This window comes from Spizellomyces punctatus (genome assembly GCF_000182565.1).
Source record: "Spizellomyces punctatus DAOM BR117 chromosome Unknown supercont1.3, whole genome shotgun sequence".
In the NCBI taxonomy this organism is placed as follows: domain Eukaryota; kingdom Fungi; phylum Chytridiomycota; class Chytridiomycetes; order Spizellomycetales; family Spizellomycetaceae; genus Spizellomyces; species Spizellomyces punctatus.
This window is the reverse complement of record NW_015971539.1, coordinates 715,765-728,304: the sequence shown is the minus strand read 5'-3', so window position 1 is coordinate 728,304 and position 12,540 is coordinate 715,765. Positions and strand designations below refer to the sequence as shown.

The 12,540-nt window shown below is 48.3% G+C and overlaps 6 protein-coding genes across 6 annotated transcripts in view; 3 read left to right on the top strand and 3 right to left on the bottom strand.

The window, feature by feature from the left end:
• Positions 1 to 92: 92 nt before the first annotated feature.
• Positions 93 to 802, top strand: SPPG_01961 (uncharacterized protein). The gene is made up of 3 exons (XM_016750267.1): positions 93 to 263; positions 323 to 387; positions 452 to 802. Exons 1-3 carry the CDS (start codon positions 134 to 136, stop codon positions 620 to 622), a joined length of 366 nt encoding a protein of 121 aa, XP_016610919.1. The 5' UTR covers positions 93 to 133; the 3' UTR covers positions 623 to 802.
• SPPG_01960 (uncharacterized protein) lies at positions 639 to 3,060 on the bottom strand. The gene is made up of 10 exons (XM_016750266.1): positions 2,919 to 3,060; positions 2,780 to 2,827; positions 2,696 to 2,716; positions 2,581 to 2,631; positions 2,389 to 2,510; positions 2,211 to 2,321; positions 2,105 to 2,147; positions 1,743 to 2,036; positions 923 to 1,683; positions 639 to 859 (listed from the first exon to the last, which is right to left on the bottom strand). Exons 1-10 carry the CDS (start codon positions 2,980 to 2,982, stop codon positions 851 to 853), a joined length of 1,524 nt encoding a protein of 507 aa, XP_016610918.1. The 5' UTR covers positions 2,983 to 3,060; the 3' UTR covers positions 639 to 850.
• Positions 3,061 to 3,213: 153 nt separating this feature from the next.
• On the top strand, positions 3,214 to 6,598 carry SPPG_01959 (uncharacterized protein; the record flags this gene model as incomplete). The annotated part of the gene is made up of 21 exons (XM_016750265.1): positions 3,214 to 3,255; positions 3,342 to 3,567; positions 3,623 to 3,727; positions 3,789 to 3,871; positions 3,928 to 4,104; positions 4,168 to 4,185; positions 4,245 to 4,326; positions 4,367 to 4,542; positions 4,605 to 4,747; positions 4,811 to 4,908; positions 4,976 to 5,100; positions 5,160 to 5,246; positions 5,304 to 5,378; positions 5,439 to 5,502; positions 5,568 to 5,654; positions 5,715 to 5,846; positions 5,908 to 6,046; positions 6,111 to 6,224; positions 6,286 to 6,312; positions 6,371 to 6,436; positions 6,499 to 6,598. The coding sequence occupies 21 exons, from the start codon at positions 3,214 to 3,216 to the stop codon at positions 6,596 to 6,598; spliced, it is 2,166 nt and encodes a 721-aa protein (XP_016610917.1).
• Positions 6,599 to 6,602: 4 nt separating this feature from the next.
• Positions 6,603 to 9,383, bottom strand: SPPG_01958 (aspartate-tRNA ligase). Its single transcript, XM_016750264.1, has 15 exons — positions 9,196 to 9,383; positions 9,096 to 9,131; positions 8,972 to 9,029; positions 8,802 to 8,894; positions 8,624 to 8,732; positions 8,454 to 8,556; positions 8,312 to 8,389; positions 8,184 to 8,246; positions 7,962 to 8,121; positions 7,806 to 7,892; positions 7,649 to 7,740; positions 7,386 to 7,588; positions 7,195 to 7,318; positions 6,948 to 7,131; positions 6,603 to 6,868 (listed from the first exon to the last, which is right to left on the bottom strand). The coding sequence occupies exons 1-15, from the start codon at positions 9,349 to 9,351 to the stop codon at positions 6,777 to 6,779; spliced, it is 1,638 nt and encodes a 545-aa protein (XP_016610916.1). The 5' UTR covers positions 9,352 to 9,383; the 3' UTR covers positions 6,603 to 6,776.
• Positions 9,384 to 9,488: 105 nt separating this feature from the next.
• On the top strand, positions 9,489 to 11,751 carry SPPG_01957 (uncharacterized protein). Its single transcript, XM_016750263.1, has 2 exons — positions 9,489 to 11,093; positions 11,164 to 11,751. The coding sequence occupies exons 1-2, from the start codon at positions 9,523 to 9,525 to the stop codon at positions 11,363 to 11,365; spliced, it is 1,773 nt and encodes a 590-aa protein (XP_016610915.1). The 5' UTR covers positions 9,489 to 9,522; the 3' UTR covers positions 11,366 to 11,751.
• Positions 11,579 to 12,540, bottom strand: part of SPPG_08969 (uncharacterized protein) — a gene marked incomplete at both ends in the record, with an annotated part of 1,530 nt that continues 568 nt past the window's right edge. Inside the window, one exon of the mRNA XM_016757119.1 lies at positions 11,579 to 12,299. Within this exon, the coding sequence (XP_016610914.1) occupies positions 11,579 to 12,299 (721 nt within the window). The remainder of the gene's footprint in view (positions 12,300 to 12,540) is intronic.

The window sequence follows — 12,540 nt, the reverse complement described above, 5'->3', positions numbered from 1 at the left end:
ACCAGCAATTCATCAAACATGACCAATGCCAGCCGCGTTACCATGACAACTAATGTGCCTTGATCATTGAGTTCCAACTCTTCAACCACAGCAGCATAACCTTGCCATTTTTAACACACCATTATAAAGCATAATGGGTATGACTGGGATCATTACCGGCCTTTGCCGAGGGGCAACAAGGGGAGTCATGTCGGCAAAGCAAGGGAATAAGAATTTCTACAAGGGAACGGGGAGCGGACGAATGGGGCGATGGACAGCACGAGGTGGGTGTTTGACGCTTGCGCTGAAGAGTAAGCTGTTGGGTTACTGACCTTGGGGTTAGGACGCTTCATCCTCGAACCATGGAGGTTTCGTTCCTGGGAGATACCAGATCTGTCAACATGTGAGGTAAGAACTGCACGCTCCATGTCTGATTACTTTGAAGGTTATTCATTTTACTTGTTGTACATAGCTCAAGCCTTACGTTTCAAAGAACGCCGATAAGTACCTCAGACGAAGTCATACGTTTCGAGATTACTTTCGGCCAAAAAACATTCCAGAGGACATGGATCCAGTATTGGCAGATCGGTGCAGAATCAGGGCATTGCAAGCATATAACAGAGTAGTGGCCGCGAAGCCGTGAGAGGGTACTTGAAAGTGCGGGATTTGCAGTAGTTTTTATTTTGAGTGGAGTATTGTTTGAAGACTGGTTAATAATGCTATTCACGTCGCTACGGCGACCCTTACAAAGTTACACTCCTCTCCCATGCTATAATTACGCATAACGACTAAACGAATATACTGAGAACTGATGGTAGATACATCTATGATATGGTGTGCTACTAGCATACACTCAAATGCTTTGGTCCATTCATTCGTCCTGTTGCCCAGACCGAATCAGCCATTACCCCAGAAATATAGATCACACTGAATTCACACTTACCTCGCCCAACAGGTCAAAGACATTTTTGCTTTCGACATGTGCTTGCTCCTTCTCTTGAGTAGGCAATGGTTTTGGGCCTTTCGGTGCCTTCGCAGTCTGAGGTCGGCTTTCACCGCGCCCAGTGCTGGGTTTGTTGTCATCACGGCTGTCTCGCCGGGCCCCGAATCCTCCGCGCCCTCCGCGGCCCCTTTCTCCATCCCGGCGACCTCCCGTACGAGGTTCTCCCCGGCCAGCGGGCTTCAGTGGCGCATCGCGTCTCCAAGAAGATGCTGCGTCCGCACGAGATTCCACACCCTCTGAGGGACGACGCTCTGGCCGACCATTGTCGCGAGGTCTTTGTGCATCATCTTGTTTTCTTGCTTTGGCAACTCCCGCCTTATCCACTTTCTCAGCCGCTTCCCGTTTTTGTTGCTCCTGTTCCTCTTTTGCTTTCCTCTCACGCTCTTTCTGTTCCTCTTCCTGTTTCTTTTTCTCCTCCTCTTGTTTCTTTCTCTCTTCTTCTGCCTTTTTCTTTTCAGCCTCCTCAGCAGCACGCTTTTCGGCTTCTCGCTGCTGCCGGCGTTCCTCGATTTGCTTCATTATTTCCTGCTCATCACGAGGTTTTGCAGCGCCGAAAGGGTTCGACTTCGGCTTTTTCGGTTCGGCCGCTACCTTACCTTCAGGACTTTGAGCGGAGGGTTTAGCATTTTCGGCGGGTTCGGGGGAGGTGATGGGGCGTGTGCGGGGAACAAGTTCCAATTTTTTGCGGGCCATGGGAGCGTCTAGCAGTCAAAGGTGATTAGTTGTTAATGCAATCGGAGAGGGGCATGCACCTGCTTACCAGAACGGGATGTTGAACGGTCATACCGGTCGCGGTCACCACCAAAGCCGCGGCCACGGCGGTCATCACCGTATCGTCCGTTTCCGCGGAAACCGTCATCGCGACCTCCAAATCGATCTTCCCGACGGAAACCGCCTCCAAATCCACGGCGCTCCTCACCTCGTGAATCCCTGGAGCTGTCCCTGCGCAGAGGGGCCGAAGGTGGAAGGGGTTCAGCTCTTCTCCATGCACCTTCGAGCTCGCCACTCCTGTCTGGCCTATCTTGATCCGATGGGCCTCGACGAGAATCCGCGGCTGCAAGGCGAGGGCAGTCAAGATCAAGGTCGACCACATACAGAATCAGTATACTGCAAGTAGCTTACGTGGCTGGGCAACGTCAATACGAATGCTGCGTCTCATCACACTCTGAAATCAATTATGATGTTTGTTTGATATCGATATTTACCATTGTAAACGACATTATTGTACCTCTCCGCTAAATTTGAGTGCCTCCGCAAGAGATTCCCGATCGAAAAATTCAGCGTAGCCAAAGCCCTTTGGCTTACCGGTGGGCTCCATCACAATACGAATGTTCTTGACCTTTTCAAAGAAGAATTGCCTTTCCGTCAGAACAAGGCAGATTATACGTATTGGAGGCTCAATGCACCTTCAGATCACCGAACAGCGTAGCTATGTCCCGCTCCGAAACGTCGTAGGCCAAATTTCCCAAAAAGCAGGTGTATGGCGGGTTATCCGGAAGAGGGGCTTGGGGACGAGAGTCACGCTCTCCTGTGGAAAGGCGCAAGTTTCGTCACCTATGGTGGCCATCGCTGGAAACTGCATTCCAAAGGGCACTCACCTCGACCTGTCGCAGCATCGTACGCAGCATATCCTCTAGAATCAGACCCATCTGGTACACATCTAATGTCAATATCAAGAATTGCTTCACGAAACTCCACTTTGCCGTAACATACAAGGCTCTGCCACTGCCGCTGCTGAACGGACGCAAAAAGAAGGTCAGACACAAACTCCATTGTGGTCAACAGTGTAATACGTACGAGCACTAGGAAGGTCGGCAACATCGTCAGCCCAAGAACCACCGTAGTCTGTGTAGATTTGTCGCATATCAGTCAAAACCGTTCGTGTGCCCGTCCCCACCACTTTCGAGATCCCCCGTTCATCTGCAGATCTGCGAACCTTTGTTCATCAAGAAGTCGGTGAGCGACATCTTCTCAGCCTTCTTTCCTCCCTTTTTAGCCATTTTGACGGAACTTTTGTGTTGAAATGCTTTCCAAAATTCCTGATCGTGATCCGGACGCTGTGCTCTGGTAAAAAGTCAGGGTTCAGCTTTTGGTTTTTTTTGGGTTCAAGTTGCTTGTCCCAATTTGGTTAAATGAGCCTCGTGACATTCGGTGAGCGATCGCTTCGAGCGCAGCAAGAATCAAGATATCACACCTTTTTTTCTGACGATGGATATTCGTTGTTGATCGTCATGAAGTTTGCAAAGTACTTGGCAGAAAACAGCGTACCGGAGGTGAGAGACTTGTCCATTTGCTCATCTGCTTGACAGCCCGGTCCGACCTCGCGATAACCCATTTTGACACTCTGACTTTTCCGTAGTGGAGATCACGGTATGTCAATTATCGGCAACTCAAGAAAAGTATCAAGAAAGTTGTTGCAGCGCGGGATAAAGCGAAGCGTGCGAAAGATTCTTCGGCGCAAAGCTCACAGGAGGAGAGTCTACAATCGTTGGAAGGTTCCACTGAGTCACTTGTCGTCCAGCGTGACGGGTCCCGGTTGCACTCGCGAGCCACTACAAATGAATCCCATCAGCCAAAGGACGATGGTACGTCCGCAACAGTATTGTAGTTAACTGACAAGTTGCTCAAATTTTCGTAAAGAAAATCTTGTCTTGATGTTGGAAGAAGCCCAGCTGGCGCCAGAGGAGGTGCGCTTCTTCCAACAGCTAGATAGGGAGTTGCGAAAGGCAGACGCCTTTTTTCTTGGTTAGTCACTACAAGCCGGTCTTCAGTACGTGCTTTGTTCACTTGACTGAATGCGGCGAAGGAAAGGAACAGGATGCATCTCGGAGGCTGGAGGATCTTCGTCGCCAATGCATCATTATGGAACAACGGCAAACTAGAACGGACGTAAGTGCACGCGGACGATCCGCTTGCGGACCACATACTGACGACCTGTACGACAGAGGCGACACTCGGATACTGAGAATGATAGCGGAAGCGATTCGCCTCAAGAAGGACCGGCCCCAAGAAGTGTGCAACATGATGAGATTATCGCGGATGCGCCAGCCGCTGTCGAGGCCGAGAATTTTACACCGGTTGTGAAAAACCCCAGGAGCCGCCTACAAAAGGCATTCCTTGAGGTAGTGCAATGATCTTGATGATATGGTAAAAACACTTGCAGACTAAATCTGACTCTGTCAAAGTATTACAGACTTTTGGAGGTTTGTAAGACGTACTGATTACCTGAGTCCGAGAAATCATATCGACACCTCAATGCTAGCTGTTGAAAAACTTTAGAATCATAAACCAAACCTCTCTCACAAAGATTCTCAAGAAGAACGAAAAAGCTATCAATTGGGAGAGTTTGGATCGTCCTTACCAGTGTGCTCATCTATGCAACAGTTACTGGGGTCGGCAGCGAGATATACTTATCCCGAGCCAAGAGTCTCCACCTCTTTACGTCAAATAAGGTGGAAGATCTGATTGCCGAAACGGAAGCTTTGTACACGGAGGTGTTTGCAGAAGGAGATCGGCACTCGGCAATGAGAAAACTTCGGATTCCGGATCTCAAAGCGCAGGTTTGGAGACGCACGGTATAAGTTTGTCAACTAATAGATGTTTACCAAACTACGTCATGTAGTCGCAAGGGTTTACTTCGTGGCGTACAGGGCTCTTTGTTGGCTTGGCCATTCCAGCGATCGCGCTGACTCTGCGGAAGACCTTCACAGGCGGAATTCCAGATGAGAACGTTGCACTGATTCTGCTCATTTATGGCGGTTTCAGGTACGGCCTATGCGAGCCCGTCTCAGCCAGTATGACTTTATCAACCCTTTTGATTCATTCCAGTATACCCATTTTCTTCCTTTTCTACTATTCAATGCTACTCGTAATCTGGGCGAGATATCATGTAAACTGGGTCCTCGTATTCGAGCTCGATCCTAGAGGTACGGAGATTTCATGCGCCGGGGGCAGATCGTAGATCTTGGATCTCAGATATTCCTTGAAACGCAGATTATTTACCTCCCGAGGGCTTTTCGGAGGTGGCATCTATATTGCTCTTCCTCTTTGCATACAACATGTACTTTGCCATGGACGACAATATCTTCCCCTTCATTCCCCTCAATTGGTATCCAGTGGTAAGATGGCCAATGTTACGCACGGTGATATAGCATGGTCCTGATTCCCTCATTGGCAGATGCTCCTTCTCCTTATAATCGTGATCCTGATAAACCCCTTCAATTTCTTTCACCGATCGTCGCGGAAATGGTTCATACGAACCTTGGTTAGGCTTGCCGTTATTTGATGTCAGCATTCATAATACTCATAATTCAGTTTACAGGGTAGAATAACCTTTTCGGGCCTGTTTGAAGTTCAATTTCGAGACTTCTTTATCACAGATCTCCTCAGTTCCATGGTAATCAGCATCGATCTCCTTAGGAGGCTTGTTGCGCTCTGCTTATCTATGGTTCTGCAGACGTACATGTTCGTATCGATGCAAATTCTAGTGTGCACCACTTTCCACCAATTTGACAGATTAGGTATGTTTTTGTTTGGCACGGCTCTTGTACAAAGCGGCACCGTAGACTTATCTTCATTCATCTAGCTGATCACTGCGAGTTCTCCCATTCCTGGGTTGTGCCATTTATTACCGCTATCCCGGCGACATGGCGGCTTCTCCAGTGTCTTCGTCGTACGTATATTGTGCAGTATGTTTGGTGATACTTTTTTAATCATACATACCTATCACAAGGTTATTACGACAACCGTCTTGTACACCCGCACTTGACGAATGCGGTCAAGTACTGTCTGTCTCTATCGGTTGTTTTCATTTCCGCTGCAGCTCGTATCAACGGGAGCACTGTAGCTCGCGTCTTTTGGATATGTAAAGACCTCTGTGAATTTCTGACAAGGATCCGTTATACTCATCATCGCGCTTGTCGTAGTGTCTGCCATTTTTGCATCAATGTATGCATATGCTTGGGATGTGCTATACGACTGGGGTCTTCTCCAGAAGAACAAGTATCACAAATACCTGCGAAAAGTGATTGTGTATCCGCCATGGCTCTACATGACATCCATCGGGTGAGACTGCTTTGTAGCGAGTTATTTCACTTGGCTACCCATTCTCAAGAGCGGAGATGAACAGGGTCAACTTCCTTTTGAGACTGTCGTGGGTTTTCCTCCTGTCACCCAACAACTGGGGGGTGTTCAACGATGCTCGGATATTGATTTACGTGCAAGCGCTTTTGGAACTCTTTAGGTATTTTCGTTGTCTACTCTGCTAGAACTGGCATGCTCACCCATGAATTTTACTTTTATAGACGCTTTATGTGGAGTATCATTCGGATGTAGGTTTTCCTTAGTACGTGGACATAGGATGGCATCATGTACCTCTTGTGGTCACAGGGAGAACGAGCATACAAACAACATTGGCAAGTTTAGAGCAGTCACTGAGGTCCCGCTACCCTTCCGGTATGATCGGCACATGCATATATCATATGAGAAGGAGATACCAACGACTTACATTTTATCAGTGTCAAAATTATTCCTCACACGGAGGAAATGGCTCTTGAGAAGCGAAGACGAAAGGTCACAAAAGATGATGATGAATCTGCAGAAGACAAGAAAAACTAACGCTGCGGTGTTGGACAAAAGACTAATGACTTTTTGGTATAAAAAAACAATCGCCTATTTATTCTGTACGCCTAGAGTGTCGAAATTATGTGGTGCCGTTTGAAAGCCATTGTATATATTCTTCTAATGTAGTACAACTTTTAAAATCAAATGGCATGTAGTTTTTGGAACAGAATGTTTATGGTGCCAGTCGGTGGGGATCACGGGGGAACAATGACGTTTTACGGATGTTACCCAAGTTCAAGAACAACATGAGGACACGTTCCAGACCTTTCAAAAAAAAATAGGCAGCAAATGATGAGATACGGATAAGACGCGGGGTTGCAACTGACCTATAAAAGCCACGTACCTATACCACCACCTGCGTGAGGCGGAACTCCGTATTTGAACGCATCCAAGTACGGCTGGATGGTGCTGGGCTCAATATCGTGTTCCTTGGCGCGCTCTGCCAGCAGCTTCGGGTCATGTACACGTTGTGCCCCAGAAAGAATCTCCTCGCCACGCATGAAAAAGTCATACGAGTTACTGTATCCCTGTAACAACGGTGGGGTCAATATATTATTCGGATTCTTGACCACAGAGCAATGTTAACGTACTGGTCGGTTCGGGTCGGGCATGGTGTAGAAGGGACGCACAGCCAAGGGGAACTTGTCAAGCATGTAGAAATCGGTCTTGTACTTTTCCTTGACAAGTTTGCCAAGCAGACGCTCGTTCTCAGTGCTAAACAGTAAGCAAAGAACATGTAAGACGATTGGTGAAATTCAAAACGGCGCGTATTGTTTCGTACCTGAGATCAACGAAATCGTCCATCTCTACACCTGCCTCTCTCAGCATCTTGACAGCTTCCGGGTACTCGAGACGCAAGGTGGTCTCAAGGAACTCAAAGTCCTCAAAAGGATATTGCCGCTTCACAACCTCAATCTCGGCCGCGTAACGGGTCTTGAGACCTTTGATGATGTGTACAAACAGGCCGCCGATCAGGTCAAGAACCTAAATGCGAATGGATGGGTACAAAGGTTGCGGTCAGACATGTTGTGTTCGGGGACCCACCTCGTGATAGTGCTCGTCAAATGCCATTTCGAGATCGAGACCAACAAATTCGGTCATGTGTCGGTGAGTTTGAGAGTTCTCAGCACGGAAAACTGTTTTATGAGGGGTTGAAGTGTTAGTGCGACCAAACATGAAACAAGAAATCTTGGTGATATACCTGGTCCAATCTCAAAGACTCGTTCAAAGTCAGAGCAAATCATCATCTGCTTGTAGAATTGAGGGGATTGCGCTAGGTATGCATTTTCTGTCATGGAAAGACTCATTGATGAGAACTAGGTGAATTCGTAAATGTAATCAGAGGGGAGCCACATACCCTTGAAGTATTCCACCTTGAACACATTTGCACCACCTTCACTTGCAGCTCCAAGTAACTTGGGAGTGTGGATCTCAATAAAGTTGTTGGCTTCCAAGTATTCACGGAACAAGCGGCAGACGCCGTGTTGCATGCGGAAAACAGCTTGGTTTGTGATGGTCTGTATACATGTAAGCGTGGCTGCAAGTGATAACCGATTGGTCAACGAGATATGCAACGTACCCTTAGATCGACTGGTCGGTTGTTTAATCTGGTGTCAAGGTTAACGCGCACCAGCAAAGGGTCCTGCAAAGTAGGGTCAAGGCTCTGGTAAAGACAACAAGAGAGCACCCTACTTTAACGTAGCATACCTTTTCAAACTCGGGTTCAGGTCTTGAGGCATCTTCAAGAGTGAATGGAAGACGGCTTGCTTCGCTGATAACGTAGAGCTGAGCAAAATGTGGTGTGAGTAACGAGATCATATCCGACAAGGACGCTTTCAGGCCTATCTACCTTTTCAATTTGGAGTTCCAGATTCTGAACCGTGCATGACGTGACCTCCTTGAGCGCTTCCACCACTTTGGCCTCAACCAACACAAGTGATTCGACTGAGATACTACAAGGATGGGACGACCGCATCAGTGGGATTCCCTCATCGAGATGATGATAACACTTATTCTAACCTGGCAGCAAATTTTTGCATTTGTTTGCTGATGGTAGTGTCGTCAACAGTTAGGACACCTTGCACGGTGACCGTCCCCTGTCGCAAAGTCAGGAAACATTTCTTGCTACCTGCGACCAGCGCATCGTGGTCAGTACTTATGCGCCGTTGACAAGAGCTGTTTCACGGGCATATATTACCAGTAGGACGGGAAGTCTGTACACGAGCGCTCAGCAGGATTGTTTGATCAACATCGCTCTTTGACAATCCCACAATCTTCTTGCGCGGATGACCTGATACAAGAATAAAATGTGAATATGTGCGTCCTTTCGGGCAATCGTCCTTTCCTGATCATGTCTCCGCCGTGTACCTGGGCGGTCCTGGGATTGGTTCAAAGGCAGGTTGCCATATCGGTCCTTGGAACAGTCCTACATCCGAAACCAATTGGTTGAAAAAAAAGTAACACTGGCGAGATCACCAGTGATTGCACTTACAGGAGTCGCCGCATCCCTTGCAGCTTTCTCCGCAGCCTTTCACATACCGAATCGTTAAATACTTTTGTATCAGATAGAAAGATGTCGGGCCGGGCATTACCAATTTTGCCTCGCGTTCAGCCTTCTTCCTCTCCTTCTCTCGCTCCTTTTCGAGTTTTTTCAAAGCAGATTTTGAAAGCGGCTTTCCGTCCTCACCGAGAACAACCTCCTCCATCTTTTGTGTGATCTCCTCTGTTGTCGGTGCTGGCTCAGACATATTGCTTCGTAGACAAAATATGTAATGATCTCCAAAGGAAGAGTTGAAGGTGGTCGTCATGGTGCCGTGGCTTATTCCTCAAGTGAGTCATGCGAGTCATGCAGGGCTCAGTCGCGCGTCGCGGGGAACGGAGAAAGTTGGGGGAGGAGGGTTTGGAGAGATTTGTTGGGGATGGCACAGGTGGGAACAGTGGAATGTCTCACGTCGTGCATCCAGAGTTTGCGTATTCTTGGTCTTGCGTCGGCCGTACCATGCTTAGAGGATGAGGTATCGGCGTTGGATGTAAAGGACAAGGAGTCTGACTCGGACGCGAGCGGATCTGTAGCGTTGGATCACGAAGGGATTGACCTAAGAGTACTACAAGTGTATCGCTACTTGCGCCATATCGAGGCATTCAAGACGATAGAACATATTCATGATAAATTATATGCTGTCCAATCTGTCTCACCCGTAGTTGCGGCAGTCCGACGGTCATGGATAACGCTGCGAAACTTGGATCCGCGCAGTATCGCAGAGATTGATCTCGAACCTCACGCCAACATCACGTCTCCTGTCCACCGCAGCATTACCTGGGCTGGCGCAGGTGTTCGAGGATGGTGGGAGGAGTCTGACGGAGGTTGCCGCCCACTGCACGATACGATGGAGGATGTCATTTACATGCCTCGTTCCAACCAGACCTTGACCGCCCAAGATGGGAAAACACTCCACGTTTTTTGCCTTGCTGACGGACATGGTGGAAGGGCGGCGGCGGAATGGTTTGTGCGTCGGATACCAGGAAAGATACTCTCATGCTTCAACTCCCGGGCAACATGGCAATTGAACGAACCTCAAGAGCAGGGGGCCATGAAGGAAGCCATGATAAAAGCCTTTCAGGAACTTGACCATCAGTTTTGCGAGATGCGGAAAAGCGAGTATATGGAGTACACAAAAAACCCAGGAGGGCACAAACCTCCTGACGACGGATGCACGTTGAATGTAGTGGTATTGTACGCCAAGCAATGGATCCTGACCGCTCACGTCGGCGACTCACGCACAATCATTGGCCGAAGTGGTACCACCCGACGAAACCCAACTCCCAGCCACGACTCACCAACCCCACCCAGCTATACCCGCTGGCACATCACAGAAGACCACACTGTCTCCCACCCCACCAAAGCCCTCTTTATCCAAAAAGCCGGTGGCCTCTTTCGAGAATCCAAATCCGACCCACCCATCACGCAACCACTTCCCCAGAATGCACGAACGGCGATCCGATGTCTATCCAACGCCCGCGTGTTCCGTCCACAAGAGTTTATCAATCCATATGGATTCCCAGTCAAACATTTAGGCATGGGTGACGCCATGGGAGATGTGATCATGAAGATTGAACCAAGGCTCTTTCAAGGCGTGCCTGATGTCCATATTTTGGAACTGGAACGAAAACGGGGGTATTTGGTTGTTTTGGGGAGTGATGGGTTGTGGGGGTGTTTGGAGAGTAGGGATGCCGATATGGCTGCTGAACGTGTATTGGAAGCTTTTGGTCGGGCTGGACGGTTGGAAAAGGTGTTGGATGATCGTGGGGATCCCAGGGATGTAGGTGGAGGCTTCACACCTGTTGGGTCTGTTGGGGCGGCGAGATTGGTCAACTATGTGGATGCTCTTTGTGCACGACAGTGTGGGGGTTTAAAAGAGTTGTTTTGGACTGAGCGTCGACGGATGTGGGATGATGTTTCTGTCGTTGTGATTGAGATTGAACCTAGCGAGTGAGTGCACGTTTGTTACATGCCCCCTTCTAGTGTTTATCTGTTGACGTGTTATGTGCTTGGTCTTTAGCGTACAGCCACCCCTTATGGAATTGCCCTTGTCGTCGCCAAAACGGGCTAGCACTCGAGTCTTGGACGTGTTGACATGTTTACCGAATCACGATCAAAGCGAGGGGGATATGCCCTCACTTCCTTCCGAGTCGCCGGTGCAGGTGCTCCCCACATTGAAGCGAAAACTGGATGACCACGACACCTCGTCGTCGTCAAAGTGAGAAGCCATGTATATACAGAGTTGGTAAGCGAGGACCACTTTTTATAATAATGTATACATAGATAATGAATTATGATGATGAAGAAAAGTTATAGAAAACGTCTTTTGGTATATTTCATCGAAAGTCCGTTACAGTTACATCTGTAGTTTTTTGTTTTTTCCTCCATTAACGGAAGGCACACTATTTCAAGTCTAGTTGAAACCCATTTGCCCATTACTTGGCCTTTTTCTCCACGCGCGCATCTCTCCCCAAATCCCACAACAACCTCACATGATCACCAATCGCTTCCCAAAAGTCCTTTCGAACCGTGTAGGGCACACCAAACTCTTTACAAGTGCTCTTGACAATCGGGGCAATTTCCGGGTAATACCACTGACAAATCTGCGGGAACGCATGATGGACGACCTGGTAATTTAATCCACCCGTCAATTTAGTCGTCAAGAATCCGTCGTGGCTGTAATCTTGCGCAGTACGGATTTGGAGTTCCATCCAGTCTTGGTTGATTGTATTTGTTTTCGGGTCAGGTGTGGGCCAGTCCACGTGTTGGACTACGTGGTTGGCTTGAAAAACGAGTGCCAGCGTCCATGCTGTGGCTAGATCCGCTAATACAAAGAAATAAAGGACCTGAGAAAGGGGCATAAAGAATGCAGGGAGAACGAGACGGTGAAAGACAAAGAAAGCCTTTCCGCCCCAAAAGAGGGCGTGTTGGGAAGGTGTGAGGGGGTTCACGGGGATGGAACCGCGGCGTTTGGAAAAATAGAGGATGGCAATATCGTCGTAACGGGATTTGAGACCGTAAAGACTGTACATGACGGGTGCGTAAACGTGTTGGAGGAGGTAAAAGGGGTACCATGTTTGGTCTTTACGGATACGTCGAAAATGTACGGATGCAACGTCGATATCGGGGTCAGCGTCCGGAACATTCGTATAAGGACTAGGTAAGAACAACAAAAATCAATCAATGCCATAAACAACAAAAACACTATTAAAAAAAGGATGAAACTTACTGATGCCCCAACACATGCTGATAAAACCACGCAACCTGACTCGCCCCATTCATAAAATCATGCCAAGCACCCAACGCCTTCCAAATCCACGGCCGATGGGTAAAGGACGCATGAGACCCATCATGCACAATCGTAAAACACGACTGAGCGCACAGGATGCCCAAAAAG